The sequence below is a fragment of the Euprymna scolopes genome, chromosome 36 (genome assembly GCF_053919585.1).
Source record: "Euprymna scolopes isolate OS-2025 chromosome 36, ASM5391958v1, whole genome shotgun sequence".
Taxonomy (NCBI): Eukaryota; Metazoa; Mollusca; class Cephalopoda; order Sepiida; family Sepiolidae; genus Euprymna; species Euprymna scolopes.
Genome location: NC_136517.1, coordinates 63174809 through 63196174, shown reverse-complemented (window position 1 = coordinate 63196174; position 21366 = coordinate 63174809). Strand labels below are relative to the sequence as shown.

General features: G+C 34.4%; 1 protein-coding gene across 3 annotated transcripts in view; it reads left to right on the top strand.

Moving 5' to 3' along the window:
- LOC145260539 (serine/threonine-protein kinase D3-like) overlaps nucleotides 1-21366 on the top strand; it is a 370628-nt gene that overhangs the window by 147843 nt on the left and 201419 nt on the right. For all 3 annotated transcript variants that reach the window (XM_080118751.1, XM_080118754.1, XM_080118753.1), the window contains exon 2: nucleotides 10727-10865. In XM_080118751.1, the coding sequence (XP_079974877.1) occupies nucleotides 10727-10865 (139 nt within the window). The remainder of the gene's footprint in view (nucleotides 1-10726; nucleotides 10866-21366) is intronic.

Here is a 21366-nt window from a genome sequence, read left to right as displayed (position 1 = left end):
GCAAGCCTATCTTTGTTTTATCGTTGTTTCCATGGCAGGTGCTCGTCTGAGCTACAATCCCTCGTCCCCCCTCGTCAATCTTTCACGAGAAATACCCATGTGGCTGAAACTACTGTCAATAATTTTCCCCACTCTTTATCTGTGCCTAAATCCAAACGTAGATTCCATGAGCAAAGCTTCTTTCTTAAAACTGCACGCCAGTGGAACTCTCTGCCGCTTGCCTGTTTCCCACCTGACTACAATTTGGACGTCTTCAAGTCCAACATAAACAAACTCCTGACAAACCGCCCCATTAAGTAAGACACTCTATCAAAACCCCCAATACTAATGATTACTACAATACTATCTCATTGATTACTATACACGCAATAACCCTTATCCCTGAGTGGCCTTCGGGCCTTGATAAGTGGTGACCCCACATGTAAAAAAAAATTTAAAAAAAAAAAAAGTATACGTATATATTTTTGTTTACCAAATTTTGCCTAGCAAACTCCTCCTAGAGTTTTTGGTCTACAGACATGAAACTTCATATATAAGGTATTTGAATCCATGCAAAACTTTATATTTGGGGGTTAGCCCGGAAAAATCGGTGTAAAGGGAAAATTAAAAAAAAAAAAAAAAAAAAAAGTAGTGAAGGTCAAACGCCGGCATTACGAATGCATAAAGTAGTAGCTATTGGTTCATGTTTTAATTTTTAGCCTTGCAGCAAACATGTTTTCATAGCTCAGTCATTGACTGCAGAGGCAAAATAAATCGTGAGCTGAACGTTTTGGTTTTGATTCTCGGTGGTAGCGCAGGAGTCTTCTTTTTTTTTTTATATATACTTTCTAAATCATTACTATACATTGCATCCTTTCTCTCTCTCTAATATATATATATATATATATATATATATATATGAGAGGGTACTATAGAAGCACGTTTAATTCTTCACTTTTATGTAAAAAAAAAAAAAAAAAAATTCAACCGATTTTTACTGACTGCAGTAAGTTAACCATAGGCAACGCCGAGTGGGGTCAGCTAGTAAACTGATATCTTAAATGTGTTATCTACTGAACTTGAAATGTAATTAGACTGTACGAAAACGAGCATAGGCAGTCTGATGTGTGCATTCTTGTTAAACAGAAATGCTATATGAAATTTAAGTAAAGACCTATTTTCATATTGATCGTAACAGTTTCTAGCTCTGTAGAGCATTATAGGACGTTTATTTAATAACTGTATTTGCCTAAAAAACAGAATTATATATTTGTAAGTTTTATATTTAAATTTCTTTCAGAAAATATAATTTTCAAAACAAATTTAAAGTACTTTCCTTAATCCATGGATTTTCTATGTAGGATCATCGTCTACATTCTTTTCTATTACAGGATTACCTATCTAATCTTATACCTGAACCCATATATATTTTTTAATCCATTTTTCCTGCTGTCCTTTTCTATGTCTCTTTAAAAGATTTTAATATTTTCGATGTATGAGCTAGATAGCAAAATTATATCAATCTAGAAATATTTTGCTAATGATTTTCCTATGAGGAGATGAGCCTACATCGAAAATTCATGGATTAAGGAAAGTACTTTAAATGTTGTCTTCCTTGTTCAAACAATTTTTTGTTTTTAAAATTATAGTTTCTGAAAGAAATCTTAATATAAAACCTACAATTTTGATTTACTTTATCTGGAGCAATTTTATTTGGCTTGGAGTGTCTTATATATTACCTCCCAAAAATATTTTCTAAGACTTGAAATCACAAGATTAACCTGTGATCTAATTTATCTCATTCTTCGGATCTATATATCCCCAAAACTGAAGCAATAGTCCTGAATAATAGAAGAATAAAATGTAGCTTAATTGAACTCTTTAGCTTCTAAGCTCGGATTAGATTGTTTGAATGTGGGAAAAGTTAGTTTGCATAGCCAATTAGTCTCTTTCTACTCAATATATTCCATCCTCCTATTTCTATTGGTTGAATCCTATTGCTACTCTGGTGATATTCACTTGTTTTTAATCGGATATTCTGATTTTTTAGTTCATTTCTTCATTACATTTTACTGTTAATAAACAAAAAGAGCAACAGAAACAAAAGTAATAAATACCATGTAAAATAATAAGATCAAACAACCGTGAAAAAGTAATTGAAACTTATAGATTGGTTACTTTTTTTATTTTTTTTTAAGATAATTGAAATTATAACTCAGTTATATTAGTATTTTGTGTATATAGGAAATATCTCTATGGAAATAAACGTTGATTAACCTGGCTTCAGTATAATAAAGATAGATTAATGCCATATGCAAAACTATGACAGAAAGAACTGGTATAAAGTAACAGGTATTTTAAAAAAATATTTTTTGCCAAATCTTCGTTTTTTAAATGTCAAAAGTAAATTAATACTTTGAGAAATAAGCGAATCTGTTTTACTTTTGATGCATAGAAATAAATACAGATGAAAATTTCCACAAAATCGGTCAGATATGAATCCCGAAAACCGAGTCAAGTGATATGTTTATACCGAACCTTCGGTATCTTTTCACAGAACTTTATCTGCTACTAATGGAGATTTGGTATCTGTTTGATGCTATTCTATCAATGTATTGTCTTTACAGGTTCAATTCTGAGGAGGGGGGTATAGTTTCTGTTCTATTATATCGTCATCTCGGACGTTTAGGCGGACAGTCTTTGCTTTATCACTAATTCAATATGTTGGGATACTTTGGTGATCCTCTCATAACTAGTTGTGGTCCTGAATGGATTACTCAAACGCTCGGGACTGTAACACTTAAGATTTTTATCTGTGGTTCTCAAAGAGAATGCATATGAAAATAATCACCACAGTATCCATAGCATAGATTAATATGAAATATGGTAGGCTGCAGAAAAGATTGTAAATTAACGATTCCAGGAGTTTTTGTGATAGAGGAAGTTGTTAACCTGTATTTTCCTATAAAGAAAAAAAAATATTTTCCTTAATGTAACTCAACAGACGTTCTCTAAAAATGAAAAAATTTTTATTTTTTATTTTTTACTTTATTTTATATACATTTTTTGTTTTTACTGGGGATGGAGCATTCTACCAAATATCAGACATTAATCCGCTATCTTGGCTATTCCAACTGAGATGGTTTTAAGATTCTAACTGTCTCCTAAATGTAAATGTTTATCTCTCTTGCATTTGATCCACTGTATATTTGCCAGGTAATTTTGGAAATTCTTTTTCATGAATCCGGTTGCTTAATTCCTCCCTCTAAATAGAATTAGTTAATATACGAAGGGAGGAAGGTGGGAGGGGAGCGAAAGATGAAACCGCTTTATTTCTAAGAACAGATACTACACTTTGATCTTATATATATATTTCATTGTCGGCAAAAATGAAATTACAATCATGACAATTGAAAAACAAGTTTTCAACAACAAAATTAGGCACAAGGCCCTATAAGAAATGGGGAGGGTACAGGGTCTTTGTGACAAAAAGTGAATAATGAAGACTTTGGAGTCTTGCTCTTGACTGGCAACATTTACCACAATACTTCATTCACTCTGTGGATCCTAATCTAACTAATATATCCCCAGAGTTAAGAATAAAAAAAAAACATATTTACAATTTGTAAAAACTTATCTGTATGTATGTGTATGCATTTTTTTTTTTTTTTTTTTTTATAAAGTGTGTGTGCGCACATGTGTATGGTATAAAAGTTCAATTTCATTAATAAAAGTCTTAAAAATCAAGCAGTGTAAAAACAGTTCGTGGAATGGGAAAGCTAAGAGAAAAAAAAGTTCATTTTCAAAAATAAATTGTAAAAACCTAGTGGGTGTTAGTAAGAGCCCCCTGACCTATTCTAAGTGACTAGACCACCCACTGTTTTCTGGGGAACCAAAAACAAGCAGGAAGGTCCCTATAGGGGGTTGGGGAGAAGCCTTAGTAGAGGTGGGAGAAAAATAAAGCAACGAGTGGAGGGGGTTGGAAGGTGACCTCTGAGTGGGGGAGTGACCGGGGATGTTTAAAAACAAACAAGTGATGTAATAGGGGATGGGCAGACTCAGCACCAAAAAATAAAAACAGGATCGCATTTGTACCACCTGTCAAGAGTCTTAAATTTTCTTTTGCTAAAACCTAAGCGAGATGGGTTCCGAAGGACCCAGCACCGCCCGTGCCATGCTCAAGGAGGGAACACGTATTCAAACTTGGCTCCTTGACGGATGCACAAACTAGTGTTGTGTACCCACCTCTTGTCAAACTCCACTCTAAACAACCTCCTCCAATCGCATCTGATCTTTACTTTAAGCAAATGTTTAAAGTAAACGATCAGATTCCGATCTGGAACAGATGTCCCTTCGCGGACCAACTTGAGGCACGTGATCCAAATGACCATACGCGCTACTGCTAGGATCGCCAGGGAAACCATTCTTTCCTCCCTGGGGAATGGTGGCTCCATGTTGTACACAAAATATCCTGCGTCGAGATCAAGCGGCCACTCGCCGTCGATGCGAGCCGTTACTTCTCCGACGTACTTCAATAGGGCCTGGATCCGGCTACAACTGAAAAACGCATGCTCGACTGATTCGAGCTTGTGTTCCTCACAGCGCAGGCACTAGGCCCTTGTTTGTTTTTTGTACATGCTGAATTCGTCGAAGAGGGGTAGTGCTTTTCGGACCAGTTGCCAGGTCAGGGAGAATTCAGTTTTTCAGAAAATCCTGTCCCAGCGCCCAACTCCACTGAGAGTGGATAACCTCAATCGACCAACCTAACCGGCTACAAAGAGGATCCTTCGTGGTACCCACCACTAGTTCCCGATAAAGTCTCTTTCTAGGCTGATCGAGGACATTAGTCCCCGGCAAAGCTCTAAGAGCGGTCCGGCATTCGGCAAAGAACTTGGATCCCCCCCCTCGGTTTACGATGACCTTCTACCAAGGGGTCGGGTTTGAGATTGGGAAACGAGTTCTCAACCGCAGGGACCCAAGGAGCGTTCTCCTCAAGCAAACGACCCAAGAAAGCCAATCTCTCGGCGTTTTTATGAAACAAGAGACTGGGCTGACCCAGGCCTCCCTTGCTCGGACTCTGGACACAGATCTCTCTGCACACATAATGCTTACCCCCGTCACACAGAAGTGAGTCGAGGCGCTTTTGTAAGCGGGTTAGGTGTTGTGCAGGGAGAGGAAGTACAGACAATCAGTAAAGGATAACTGGAAAGCCGTATGTAGCACACGCCTCCACCCGACCGTTCAAGGACAGTTTCCTTCGAATCCAAGTCTTGACCGACTATTTGACCTTGCCATATACTTCCGACCAATTTCTCTCCAGTTGAAGTCCCGGTCCAAACCAGACACTGAGAATACGGACCGGTCCATCAGTCCAGCTGAAGATACCTGGAAGCGAGTTTACCCCGGTCCAGGCCCCCAACCGCAGGCCGACAGACTTGCTGTGGTTGAAGACGGCCCCTGTGACTTCTTCGTATTGAGCGAGCGCCTCGACCACCACTTGAACATCTGTGGGGTAAGACACGAACACGGTGACGTCATTGGCGAATGCGGAAACCCTGGCTCGTGTGCCTCCAGGTAAAGCAATTCCGCACAGGACTGGTGTAGCCGCCTCGTCCCTTAACTTGCGAAGGAGGGGTTCCAACACCAGGACTTACAAAAGAGGCGACAGCGGACAACCCTGACGCACCGACCGGGAGACAGCGAATGACTCCGACAGCTTACTGTTGATCTGCACCGCTACCGTTGGCCTATCATACAGGACAAAGATCCATTTGCGGAAGTCCGGATTAAATCCGGTGGCCTCTAGCACAGATCCCAGGAACCGATGGTCGACCCTATCGACTGCCTTGAACTGATCCAAACTGATCAGCGCGGCTTCGGTGTCGTCTTCTATTCCCTCTGTGATCGAGCGAATCAAATGAAGATTGTCTTGAATCGATCTCCCCTTCACAGCATAGCTCTGGTCCGGTTCGATCAGGTCAGTGGTGACAACCTGCAAGCGATTCGCTAGAATCTTTGCTAAAATCTTCAACTCTGTGTTTAGCAGAGTCAAGTGCCTAAAATCGTCAAAATTTTCCACCCCACCATGCCGTTGACCTTTCCTCAGCAATGTGATCACTCCCTTGGTCACCTGTCCAGGGATGGAACCCTGAGCAAACCAATGGTTGAACACATCCTTCAGAATAGGGACCAACATGGGCGACAGCCTCAAGCAGAACTCATAGAGTAAACCATCAAGCCCCGGGGACTTGTTGTAGCCGATCTGCTTCAACGCAGTAATGACCTCATGTTCCGTAATAAGACCATTACAGCTAGCCGCCCGAGCTGCCGTGAGGCGGGGCAAGTTGGCTAAATAGCTGCCAAACTCTTCGACCCTGAGTTTGGATAGTTGGGTGAAACGCTCCGATAGATGCTCCTGAAACCCCTCGCAGATCTCCCGAGTCGACACAAGGGCATGTCCTTCCAGGTTATGTACTTTCTGAATGTACCCGTCCGAACCACGCCTTAGAGCAGCCTTACGTTCAACAGTGTCAACGTTCACAGCTTCGTTAGAGACTTTCATTAACCTAGCCCTAACTACCTGACCTTCATACCGCTCGCTAGCCAAGCGGCTGAGGTCCTGTTTAGCTAGTTGAAGATAAGTCAAAACAAATATTTTAACCATGAATTAAACATGCACCATCAAATTAATAACAATCAATGTCAGGAATTATTTAATATATTAAAAAATATAAAGAAAAAGTAAGTCATGATTAATTCAACAAAAATACAATAACATCAAATTTCAAGGGAATAACATGTTTTGTTTATCTTTTGATATTCATTTTTTTGTTTTTATTTTTTCTTTATCTTCAATAATTCTTTAAAATTTAACTTTTTTTTTTTGCAGCTTCAATCGCTAACTGATTTTTATTCCACTTTCTAGAATATTATTTCTAAGTAAAATTTAAAAATAACTAAATCTTTGATTAAAATTTTTAGCTTTTCATATTCAATCGCCTCAAACTATTCCTATTTATTTGACTTTTCAAAAAATATTTTTAACAATAAAAATGTTATTTTTTAAATCTAAGTAAATTGGTTTATTTCTACATTTTTATTATATAATTATATACTTATCGTCCTTTAATGTTTATTTTTATTTAATGTTTTAATTTACTTCTTTATTTCTATATAAAAAAAGTAAATTTTTGATAATTATTTATTTCTATTGTTAAATAAGTCATTTATTGAACTTTCGAAATCGCCTCTGCCTTAATAATGTTTCTGACAACCTTTTTTTATTTTTTGGTAAGGGCTTTGATACCAGGCATCGGTGAATGTCGACCAAGCCCCTACAGTCCTTTAGTTGAACGGCTCTAAGGACTAGTTAGTTTGCAAAGTTAGGGTTCAAAGGATTAAAAAAAACAGTTAATTTTTTTTTCCTTTTTTAATAAATTTTTCACATTTTTTTTTGTTGTGCAAAGAAGTTCCAAAAGAAATGTTTAATTGCTTCATTCGCAGAAAATTTTAATGAAATATAAATTTCTAAAAGAAAAAAAATTAAAAACTTATTGCATTTATTTAACAGATACAAAAATGATTGTTTTCTTTTGTAGGCTTCGAAAGACCTTAAGTGGAACCGTCAGTCAGCATAATATGTAGTTCTTACTTTTTTGTTTTTGGATACTTCAAAAAAGCTGACCGGACTTTCAAAGTTTTGTGAACTGATACCACATGATAAGTTTCACTTTAGTTTTAGAAATATTTCCTGAACAGCCTTCGTTCAGAAAATAGAAAGTATATGTATTGTTCTATGTTTGAATAATTTGACTTTGCTTGTTTTATTTTTTAAAAAGTATAAAGGTTGACAAGACATTTTTCATTTACTAATCAGATTTTTCATTCATTTACTAAAAAAAAAAAAATTGCCAAAGAAATAAGCCCCCCCCCCCTTAAAAATTTTTTTTTAGTCACCAGTGGGAAAAACCACTATAATTTACTCGCCATGAAAGCACTGTAAAATCTTTTTCTCTAAGGGTTAAGTATTCATCAACTTTTTCATGGACTTGATGTAGTTAGGCTGTTTTATACATAAACTTCGCTCACAAATGAAAACAATGTTATCTCGCGTCCCCTAAAGTTTCGCAACAGATAACTAATCATGGGTCTCAAAGTTTCAAAACAGACAGCGCCTATGTATGTGACGGAATAAGAAAACTCATTAAGATAAATAAAGATTACCTTTAAAGTAGTTAAAAATTCTTGTATATCATATTAAATATGTTATGAAAAATTCTATGACGTTTTTATCAAAAATTTTTGACAGCATTAATCTCACTTCAAACAAACAGTTCAACTTAAAAATTAGAGAATCGTAATGAAAGAATCGTAAATCTAAGGTATTTTTAACGATTCCGATTCCCCCCAAAATACAGGATTCTTACGATTAACGATTCCAATTAATCGTCCCACCACTAATCGATATAAGAAATTGAGTTCAAACTCTGTAAATTAGATTTACAACAAATTTATTGACAAAGAATATAAATTGGAAACTAAAAACGTTCCTTATTCAATAGTTTCTAGGAATGGCTCTTATCCTCAGTGGAAAGTAGTTAGTAAAATAGTATTCATAGACAGACTATGAATTTTGCTGGTTAGCATATCAATTGAAAACTACAAATTATGAAAAGTATGATTTGTATGAAAGGAGAAACTTTCATACAAATACGACTTTTTTCATTTTAATACTTGACTTCATTCATGCTAAGTTTCTTTGTTTTGAGAATCTTCAGACAATTTTTATCAAATCAACTGTTAGCAAACATTGTACAGTGCTATCAGAGGAAAGTAAGTTATCGAAATCGATCACTGTACTTTTTATTTTCTCTTTTCTTTTTATAATACACCGAACAAGGTATGCTGTCACTAAAAGCATATAGGCCTACTTGTGGTAGGGGACAGGTTTATAAGGTGCAACCTTGGTGGAGAGTGGAGTTGCAAGATGCTTGTTTACATTTAAATTTTTGCATGTTGCTATGTTGATAGATTTTTGTTTATTTTTTATTTTAAAACAAAGGGTTTTCCAGGGGGGGGGTGACAAATTGTGCTCGTTTTCTTTAAGTGAACATCACTTACAAATTAGAATTATTGGCCCAATCAAATCAAAATACTTGACCTGAACAGATCCTCTTTCCAAGGGCCATTGAAAACTAACCGTCAGACCTCTCAAAAAAACAAAAACAAAAAAACACTACCCTCGCTGCCCATCTGCTGGAACAAATAGAAATTTGGGACGGCAACAGAAAAAACAACTTGAGAAAACCGGCTTCTAATGTATAAACAAAAAATTGCTGTCTAGGGTGTCCCGTATGAAGCTGACCATTATTTTTGAGAACTCAATTGAATGATAACTGCAGTATGGAACCTCATATATGTAGAATGATTGTTTTTGTTGTTTTCAAGTGAACAAATCAAATTCTTGGTGGTCCATCCCAAATCAAACCTATTAGCATATTTTAAGTGATTCTCACAAGTATTTTGCTCTTGCATAAGTTTGATCACATGTATTGTAAATCTGAAACCTAGTGCACATTTAGAATTGCTGTTTTAGATGATAATTAATCTTGGACAAATCTTTTTGCCAAAACTTAAATTTCTGTTTCATTTTTTTTTTCATGGACAAATAGTTTTATCTCTGGGATTTCGTGCTTCACTTATTAATGCACCATTGTTTGCACGTGTACCATAGGCTGGTCATCTCGGCATCAATCTAATAAGGTATCTATGGTTGCAGACACTTAATCGACATTATATTAGTTTGATTTGCCGAGATAAAGGGCACCTTTAACAAACTAAAAAAAAATCCGGAGAAATAAGAGCTTTAAAATGATGACTAAACGTAAATGTCCGAAGTTGTGAAAGCTGACCATAACCCTTTAGATTTGAGTTTCTCCTGTTCGACATTTATTCTGCCCACTCGGTTGTCGTTTCATTAGTACCGCCTCTCATGACTCATTTGGTGATAAGAGATGGAATAAGTTCATTGTAGAATGGTTTCAGTCTTCATATTGCAAACATACACGGAGATAGGCTTATGCAAGGCAAACCATATGTTAAGGCCGTTGCAAAACTGGCATTGTGTGTAGTAGAGATGAGGCAGGAATAATTCTTGTCTTTTAACTTCGTTTCCGTTCTTGGAGATTCTAACTTTGCTGTTGCATGCCTTCTCATTTGAACGACAGAATGATTTGTCTCTGGGGAAATAGTTCCTCTCTGCTCACTGTTTTTCAAGAGACAGTTTCTCTATTTCCCTTTTGTCCTTTTTTTTTGTTCTCTCGCACTCTGGATTTCCCTTTTTTACTCTCACTGGATTTTCATTGCACTCTTCTTTTCTCAGCTAAATCCAATGCATATTCCGTAACAAATGTTATTCTTAACAAACCTTGTACATGTTAGCAATAGAAATATGTATATCCACAGTTGTTAAAAAAAAAAAAAAAATCTTTTTAGATAATTTTTTTTTTATCAGCATTGCCTCTTTTTCTGTATTAAAACTAATTTCAAACATTTTATTATATTTAAGCAACTTTTCTTCAATAAATCTTACGTAATTGTTTCCAAGAAGTTTTAGCATTTAATAAATTTGTTAGCAAAAGTGTTACTAAATTTGTTAGCAAAAGTGTTAAGAAATCTGAAAAATCAAATGTTTTATTTTCACTCTCTTTTGAACATGATGAACATCGCTTTTTTCTTGTCTTTTTAGTTTCCAGAGCATCATTTTTATGGATTAGCTGATAAAATTCTTCTCTTTCGTCACGATGGATTGAATCCGAATATCCTCACCTTAATTGAATCGGCCAGTGAAGTAAAAGAGAACAGTCTTGTTGAAGTCGTACTATCCGGTAAGCTATCTTCCTCATTTTAATTTTTTTAATTTTTTTTTTTATTATAAAAAAAAAAAAGAAAAGTATTATGGTTGGACAGATCTTATATGGTCACAAGTCAAGAATAAAGGAAGGATTATAATTAAAAATAACATAATTAACGAATATCATATAGTACTTAAAATATAAACGGAATAAGAACCAAGAAATGTTGCATCATTTTTAGTAAGCTTAATGAGTTTTTATTATACAATGTTTTTATTATACAATGTTTTTTATTATAATAAGCAAGAATACATTACGTATGTTTAGCAAAATTACGGATATGAAATTAAACAAAAAATCGAAAGTGCATTATCTTGTCTCCTTTATTTTTGTGGAACTCTTTGGGACGTTTTATAGAACCTTAGGGTTCCAGGAAATCTTGGTTGAGAAACGCTGACTTATTCTATTCTGCTGTTTCATCCACAGCTAGGGCAAGGATATATGGATTCTCGTTTTGTAAAAGTATTAATGCACGTGATGTAGTTGTCCTGGCAGAGAGGTTGGTTTCTTTGATTTTCTCGGCTAGGATTTCGTTTGATGCGTTGCTTCACTTCTAAAATTTAGAATAGTGGCAGCAAACAGTAATACATTTTGTACAACAGCCATCGCTGGACTTTTAAGACTTATTTTTTATTACTGCATATCGAGATTGGAGGCCAGGATCCATTTAATCAAGTTCTGATATCTACTCCTGGTTGATCTGTCATGGTTGGAGTGCCACTTCCAGAGATGGGAAGGTTTACACTATTGTTTCCCTCTTTCTGCATTGTATATAAATGGGTTGGGGTATCTTTTATTCTGAGTGCCGGTCTGCAAGTTTTTATTTCTGCTTTTATTTATATGGAGTTCTTCATTGTTTACGGCTTTCATTTTTATCAAAAGCTGCCTTCTATTAATAGAAAGGCTGTAGCTGTCCATGATCTAGGCAATGTGTTGGATAACTTGTGGAGATGGCACCATTTATTTTCCTATATTTGACCAGGGTTTACTTCAAATTGGAGATATCCTTCTGTCTGGTTATCTGACAAATACTTGTAAAGAGACTGAGACTGAAAACACCCAGGGTAGGCATTAAAGTTTTTCTTGAATATTCTTTATATTCAAATCTGCGAGAACTTGTACACCATGGGCAATTAAAGTAATAAAAAAAATAACATTTCTATATATTAGATGTTATTTATTTTTTTTTTTAAAGAAAGTGAAAATTTAACAGGCTATCTTTGTATTAAAGAAACAGCGCTAACATTGTTCAGTGACAATTTTGCCATAAATTATATTTTGTTTGTTTTCAGTATGTACTTGAAATACTTGAAGCCAAACTTTTAATAATAAACATTCCATAAGTTTGTAAACCAAAAAACAAAACTTTGAAATTTTTTCATATAGACATTAATATTTTGTTAGTTTGTATAACTTTATCTCTTTTTAACAAAGACTGTAAAGAAATAAAGATGAAATCAATTCACCTAAGCGATTTTGTGTGGGGACTTTTTTCTTTCTACTTAAATTTCTTGACTTAATTTAAAAACAAAAAAAAAAGAAATTGGCATTGCTTGCTGGAGGATGCTAGTCAGTCATCCTCTCTTTCTGAACTCTTCCTTATGTATTGTATATTTTTCTTTATCATTAGTTAAATTTAATTTACCTTAAATACTTTACCTTCTACAAATAATTTGGTAAAAGTTTAATAATTTATCTTTTTTTATTAAATCAATTCTTGTTAATACTGACAAAGCTATTGCATATATTAGAAAATGAGATAATAAAATTGCAAATGAATAAAACACCAAATTTATTATGAAATGTGAAAAAGTTATGTAAATTAGGTATGTTGTCGTTGGTCACTTCATCTCTGATATATATGTGTTTGGTACGTTTCAGTGTGCCCAATTTGGTGGGAAGCGAGGCGAGGGGGTCTAGAAATATTTAGTCATATTAGAATTAACAATGCATTGAGTTACAGCTTAATTTTAAAGTAGAGGTTCATCTGTTGTAAATCTTATTTTTCGTTTGTGTCTTAATTTCATATGGCTTTTCTAAAGAGATGAGTTATGCTGATTTTTATACTTGCATCTGAAACAATTAACGTCGACTTGTTAAGTCTGAGAGTGATCAGTGGTTGTGTTATTGCAAAGTTTCTGTTCAGTTTGTGGAAAGGGTGTTTAGAACACTTTTTTGTAGTACTAACAATCATTGAGTATACCAGTGATATGAAGAAAAAGTATGTTCTGATGGCAATGTTATTAACATGGTTCTGGAGTTTTGTTACTTGAGTAACTTTAGCTGATGTTGATGTGATTTATTTTTTTTACCAAATATAAATAAAATACAGTGAATAAACTTTCATAACATGTATCCATTCTAAAAAGCAGATACTTTTTGTATATTTTCAACTGATTCCCACACTAAAACGTCAATCATTTTAATAAAGCATTTCATTATTAATTTATATGGGAAATATTATTGCGCTTTCCCAGGTCTAAAAAAAAAGTCAACTGATTGTGCGCAAATTACTTGCATGATTGTGCACCAATTGCGGAAAAGTATGCCTTCTAATTTGGAAAGGCCGTTTAACTCTGAAGGTATTTTCCCAGGCTAAAGTTGATTGGTATGAAAATTTTACTTTTTGTATTGCCCACACTAAATTTTCTTTCTTACCTAAGTCAGCATGTAATCTCATTGATCATTGGTTACTTTAGTCATGTTAACCATCCAGCCTCATTTCCATGCGGTTTAAAATCTCTTGTGTGCTGACATTTTGTTACTTATTACAACACTAACTTTTGAGCTGACTGCTTGTTGACTTCATGTCAATCTGAAGATGTCCTCACTGTTTTCTCCTTTTCAGGTGGGTTTTTCACCCCCCCCTCACTTGGAAGGTCTGCAGGCATCCCATGTACAGACTACTTGCTTAATTCACACCAGATTCTGCTCTGTTCAGGTCACTTGTTTTTCCCAAGTTGAACAGTAGACATGCAAAGTGAAATTTTTGTCTGATCAAACTAGAATATGTTTCCTCAACACAATCCTTTAGCTAAGAGTCCCAAGAGCCCACCTTTCCCAAAGAGGCACCTCGGTCTAATTAACAGTCCTGGGGGAAAAAGACTACCTCCTTGAACATCTAACTCCAACTGCCGATTTTCTGCTCAAAAGGCCGGCTCTAACTGGCTCTTTCTCATCTCTTGCAATCTTTTTTCTCTGACTGGAAATTATAGTTTCTGCGTGGTCAAATGGTGACCTATAACATAGGTCATGATAATGACTAGACAATGTCCAGCGTAAGAAGTTAATCTGGAGTTCATCTAGTAACATTATTTTTCTCAGTTGGGTTGGTCTTAATATGATTCCCTGTTTAAAAAGACATTTTTTTCACACTAGAAACATCTCCTTGGTGGCTGCACCCCAACTTGAGATATTTTCAATTCTGTGTCCCCTCTTTTAGTCAAGCATCTATTACCTGCAATGTCTATTAAATGTTGTATGCACCATTGAAACGTACAGCCCAGTGCCGTGTGACAAAAAATGGAAAATGCTATTTAAAACTCAAGCGATATTGACTGATTAATGATCAATGTTTCACTCCCATATTTTTATTGCCATCGAAATTGATGAAATAGCCCATTTTTCAATTGATTGCCTACTCTAATTGAGGAACATTCGTGGTGCCCCTGGAGGAAGTTTCACATGCCTCTTGCAGTGACCAAGTTCACGATATATTGTAGTCTACATTACCCTATAGAGAACCTACTGTTGGTTTTATAAAATTATTTTTTATGTATAATGGCTTGCATTAAAGTTTAAAATGCAAAAGTTAAGTGCCAGGGCCTACTGTTGATTTCATATGCCTGGCATTACTGATTGTGCGGTGAAAATGGTTTGAATTTAAGTTTAAAATGAAAAAAGTCGAGTATCATTGTGAAATTGTGCTTTGAACAGAAACATTCATTTCGAACACGCTCCTGTCATATCAAAGGAACTATTGTTGATTTTATATATTGGGCCTTTCGGCTTGTGTGGCAATAAAACTCCTAAAATTCGCTTGTGATGTTAGGCTGTGTAAGGTGTTAACTTTAATCAAAATTACCTGGCCATTCTTTTATCAGATTATTTTGATTATCAATACTTATCGAAGACATTCCGACACAAAAACTAAGAACATGGCCAGGCACATAAAGTACCTTCATGTGAAATTTCAATAAAAATCAACCCAGCAATTTTTTAGTTCATGTGGAACAGATACACACAATGTTCGTTGCATAGAGAAGGCATATGCATGAATTTAAAATGATCCGTGTTTTTAGTGCGGAAAATACTCTTTCACATATAACGTAACTGATGCAAAAATACTTCTCATTTAAGCAATTTCATGTCGTAAGCTTTATAGAAGTCGTTCTTCTCTTCCATTTTATTTGAATATGTTTTTCTAGAACAATTAATCGGCAACCATTTTCCTGCAGGCAAGATAATTTCCCCCCCACCCCCACCCCTCAAATAATGGATTTCATATTTACAAGATTGGATGATGGGTCAAATATCATAATTTTTAAAAAAACAAAAAACAAAAAAAAAACAACTTTGCAAATTTCTTGATTTACAAGAGTTACAGTGTCACAATTATTTTTTACTGGATTTCGATTTCATTTAAAAATATCTTTTAAGAAATTCTTTTTGCACAATTCTCTTCATTTTTGCATTATTTGTTCATAAGGAATTTTCACACAAATCAGCAAATTGTTCACTAACCAATTACATTAGATTCAAACTATTGTATCGACATTGTAAAACTGCTGCCTTGGTAATGTGTACTGTGCTTATTCCTTTGTCAACCAATCACGTTTCTATTAGTATATGAACAAACTCCCCAAAAAACAATGTTTTAGTTCTCTATAGATCTTAGTTTTTTTTTATTCATACGTTAGTCTTGTAAATGAAAAAAAAAATTGTAAGTTCAAAAATTAATCTATACTCTATATCACAATTTTAATCGTAAATATATTAAATAGATTAAAAAAAAATTTTCATCAAATTTTAAATTCTTATATTGTTTTTAGCACCATCTCAACCAAAATTTTATTTGCAAAGATAGTTAGCTTTTTACTTTTAATTTCTAGAAATGTGGAAGTTGAGTCCAATAGACACTTATCAGTAAATAATTGATGAAAATAGGGATGCTTGTTTCGCAGCAACCACAGATAAATAGCCATTGGCGATACATATGGTTCCAATGAAATATTATTGTGGAATATCTCCTATATGTGCTTTCAGTTAACTTGTTTTGTTTTGTATCCATTGTTCCAGAGATGTGACTGCTACACTAGGAGTGTTAGAAGTCACCATTAAAAAAGGAGTGATTGGACTCGCTATCTTTCGAAGCTTATAACAATATGAATAATGTAATTTAAACCCTAATTTTTTTTTTCAATAAAAGGAGCAAAGACCAAACTTTAAAATAAGAGGTTTTATCGAAAAATATTTATTTTCTTAAATCGGTTTTCTTTAAAGATTTCACAAAATTCAATGAATTTTATCTTCATCTAAATATAATAAATATATATAAATTCAAAAAAATCACTTACCTATGTAAAATACTAATTAATGGATGCTTCCATTCTTCATTTGAGAATTTGTCCATATTTTTTATATTCTATGTATTTTTTAAACAACTATTTGAAAAGACTGCCATTACATAAGCATTAACTGGTGTTAGCAAGCCGGTGTTTCTTGTCTGTCTCCCTGTTTTGAAATACGGATGAATAAAAAGGGCTAGAAAACGTAAAAACAACACATGCGTGAGCCGTCAAGCCTTGTGCGTTAAAATATGGGGCACCATATTTGAAAAATGATCACATTTTACTTATCAGTTTTTGCTTTTAAAAAAAAACACTCGAATTTTCGATATTTTTTTTTTTCTTCTCTCAAAAATATACATGAGTTTTTGATTTAATATATTATTTTTTTATGGAGTGAATTTTCTTTTTTGTTTTTAATATCTAAAAAAAAAAAAAAAAAAAAAAAAAACTTTGAATAAAATAGAAAAAAATTGTAATTCTACAAAATTTTTTGATCAATATAACAAGATTATAAGGTTTCTCTTAAAAAAGAACAAAAAAAATTCAACGTGGTTTTTAAAAAAAAAAGGTTTTACACTTTGGACTTGACAGGTAAATTTGCAAATAACTGTTCTTTTTTTTTAAATTAGTTTATTTTATTTAAAAACGCTTGTCTAGAATATTATATTTGGTTTATTGGAAAAAGCATAAAATTTCATATTGAACCTGTAAATATCGTAAAAATTGAACCAATAGAAAAATTTTGATAGATTTTTAAATGAAAAAATTGAAAATAATTTAACTCGTAAAATTCAATTCATTTCATTATGTAAAAAAATGGCTGCATGAACGCACGCAGGCACTTTGTAAACACTTTTTTTTAAAAATAAAAAATATTTCTATTTTTTAAACGACTTTAATAGTTTATTTTGGAAGTATATTCCATAAAGAAAATAAACAACCCACTTTAAAGAGAAATTACGAGTTTTTTTTATATTTTATTCGCAGTTTTCTGTTAGGGGTGTCAAAAATTCCCCCCCCCCCAAAAAAAAAAAAATTCTGACACACCTACTGCTACACTCATTAACAAAATTCTACATTTTTAATCCACAAAAAGTTAATTTCCACTTAAATAATTAATCTCCCATAGACCTGATCTCTTTAACTTTTGGTCGAAATATCTTTTAAATAAGGATGATTTCTTCCAAGCCGTTAGGACGTTATCTCCTTTTTTTTTTTTTTTTTTTTTTTTTTTTTTTTTCTTCCTCTCTCTTCCCTTTTCCATTCTGTCTTGATTTTTCTTTATCTATGTGATGATAATTCTCGCTGAAAACAATTTTGCAGCTATGATTTCAAATGATTCATGAAGGAGTAGGGGAGCTAGATAACTTTTGGTTCATCAAAGAATGACTTCGTGTCTCCCCTCCCCCTTCACACACGCATGCACTCGATGTCTTAAATTTGTCTTTAGTTATAATTAAAGTTTTTTGTGCTGGCCTCTATACACACGCATGCACGCACGCGCTCTCTCTTCTCCCCCTCTCTCTCCCTCCCTCCCTCTCTCTTTAATTCATTCCCTTCCCTATTGGAAAGTTAATTCATGTCATTAACTACTTTCATTCCTATGTTTTTATTAGCAATTCTTTCATGACCATGTTTAGTGTTTCTATTTGTTATTCATGTCATGTTCTAAAGTCACCTCATTGAGCAAGAAACAGGAAATTGAACATTCAGTTAATCCTAGACTTTGGTGAAATATTCCTGTGGAATGATTCGAAAATGCTGAGCTTATTTGTGAACTGTGCTATCTTCGGAATATATCCCATTACAACTAAGTGTTGAAACCCTAGCAATCTATAGGTAGTTCAACAAAGAGTGATCTGATATCAAGCAGAAAATTTGACAAGTCTTTACTGTTTTCACGCTTGATTTATTCCATAGTGTTTAACGGCTTTATAGCAATGGCTGAGGTTGGCTGAGACTGGACATCTTGAACTTTGGAGGCTTTTTTACATTTTCACCCCAAACAAGGCAAATTGCCACTTTGGTGTAGGGGGCTACTATCAGGGGCAACAACTACTGGGGTACTATGTAGGGATTTGGGCAGCAAGATGTCGGTTCACGTTACACTTGAACTTCTGCACGTCAGTACTGTTGGGGAAGCAGGGACCTGGAATGGAATTCCAGAGTCTAGCGGTTCTGAGGAAGAAACTATTGGAGTAAAAAGATCTTTTACATCTAGGGATCTCTACAGTGTGGGGGTGGAATTTAGCAGCCTGTCGGGTTGTCGAGGGTGCTCACGTCGTGGGGGCACAAGTGATTGCAGTTCGTCAGAGCATTCACCACTAAAATACTTGTAGAAAAGGCAGAGGGATGCAACATTTCGTCGATGGGACAGAGGCTGAAGCTTAGATCCCAGTTCAGGGCCTATCAGGTTTGCGACTCTCTTTTGAACCTTGTCAAGGAGCGAGAGACTAGTAGCAGATGCACCAGCCCAGATGTGACAGCAATACTCCATACATGGGCGAATGGTGGCCTTATAGAGGTACAAGATACTTTCAGGTGTTAGTAGTTGTCTAGCACGGTAGAGAGAGCCCACCTTTCTTGCAGCAGCCCTGGCAATGCCTTCAATGTAATTGTTCCAACTCATGTTTCCTGTGAACGTTAGACCAAGGAGTTTGAAAGATGTACTCTCAGATAAAGAGTCGTTGGCCATTGCTATAGGTGGTAGAGAGGGTTTCTTGTAATTATTGAATTAAATTAGTTTAGTCTTGGCAGCATTGAACACGACCAACCACTTTTGTCCCCATCCCACCACAGATTGGAGGTCTTCCTCAAGTGTTTCTGCCATTTCTTTAGAAATGTGTTCATTCGTCTTCCTGTCGTGCCTGCCATAGAGTGTAGTGTCATCAGCATATATACCCATTTCGGAGGAAATTTTGTCGGGGAGGTCATTTATGAATATCAGGAACAATAGAGGTCCAAGGATAGAACCCTGGGGCACCCCCGCATTTATATCATATTATTTAGATGTACGACCGTCGAGGACAACCTGGATTTTTCTCCTATCTAAGGATTTAATTATGTTAAGTATTCTACCAGTGATACCGTATGATCTAATCTTCCTGAGGAGACCCTCATGCCATACCCTGTCAAAAGCCTTAGATATATCTAGAGCTACCGCTCTGCCCTCCCCCGCTTTGTCCAGTGAATGGTATACACGTTCAGAGATTACAGTTAGGATGTCTGCTGTGGAACGGGCTTTTTCTAAATGTATGGCATGCACCTTTTATGACTGAACTGCTAAGTCATAAAGTGGTGCTTTCTTGCATTATCACTGGACAACATGACCGTGGCTAGGATTTTAATAATAGGCCAAATCATTATATCAGACAAAAGAGGGAACATAGTTACGATCGCAATTCAATCTGGTGTAGCTGTCAGTAAAAACGTTATGCGCTAGAGATGCTCTAAGCTAGTACTACTGCTTTAAGTGTCAAAAGCTAAATTATGTCATATCGCAGTGTTTGCAAAATGAAGAAAAAGGCAGACGTTAGCAGTAATTTCTTCCCAAACCATTTAAAAGAGGTGTTGTCAATGATTGATGGGAACAAACATAATTGAGGTTTTGAAAGAAATTTTTGTTGTTTTTTTTGGGAGAGGAATGCACAATTCTATGATATGAAAGATCAAACCTGTTTCAGCTATAGAAGGTTCTAATTGAGTACATTTCGTCCAGCTATTCCGGGCATCATTCCAATGTACAACCTCCTTAACAAATCAAATAAGATTTAATAACTCTAACAATTCCAAACCATTCTTTGTAAAATTTAAGCTCAACCACTTTAACGGCTATTATTTTAGATTTTAAAGTTAAAAAAATGGACCATTTGAAGTTAATATGCAGATTAAAATATTAAAGTGTCTGAAAAAGGATAAATATTATTTTTTAAAATCTACATCTTTATTATAAAGTTATTAGTCGGATTCTCAGTTTGTCATCAATACATTCTCTCCTACAAAATCAATATTTAATTCTGAATAGCCAGTCAGTAAATTATGAAAATTATCTCTTTTTACTCTCTACAAAAAAATAAAATTATAATCGATTTAATCAATTACATATTATTTTTGATTCAATTATTTCAGCAACAGACGCTTCTCTCAAATTGTTATTTTTTGTTAGATAATTAATATATACAGTAATTCAATGAAATCGAATTTTGAAATTTCAAATATCCTAATTAAATGGTTGAGTTTGTAACATGATTTCATTACTGTAAACATTAACCATTTCCTTCAAATTATTAATCAAATCCGATATTTCTATTGTTAAATTTCTATATTCAGTTAAAAATAATTCCTTTAAAAACCCGAACATAAAATTCACATGAAATACATTGCTAAAAAAACACTACCTTATATAATTTCACATGGATCAATATGCCGATTTCCGTTTACAAAATTTTACAATGATTATCAAAGTCGTTTGTGTCTTAACTTTATATATTGTCGATTAGTTTGACTTTCTATCCATAAACAAATACTAATATTGATTGCATGTTGCTTCTTACGTCACAAGCTATCAGTTCTATTGCTGTGTCAGTATTTAATATTCACACAATGACAGAATTAGATAATTTCATCCAAATTCTGGATGAATACAAAACAATGAATCAAGTTGTTTCGAATAAATCATATTAAACTTGTCTGCTTATTATCAACATATTATCGTGCGTTACATTATTTATCAGGTCGATTAATAAAAACAAAATATTTAGAATATTAAATTAGATTCAGTTATGATGAATTTTCATCTTCCTCTAAACAAAATTGTATCAGCTCTTTCGATCCTATCCACTAAAAATATAAATTTGTGGCAATTTCTTTTTCATTTTCTCTTTGTCCGCCCCAACCCCCTAAAT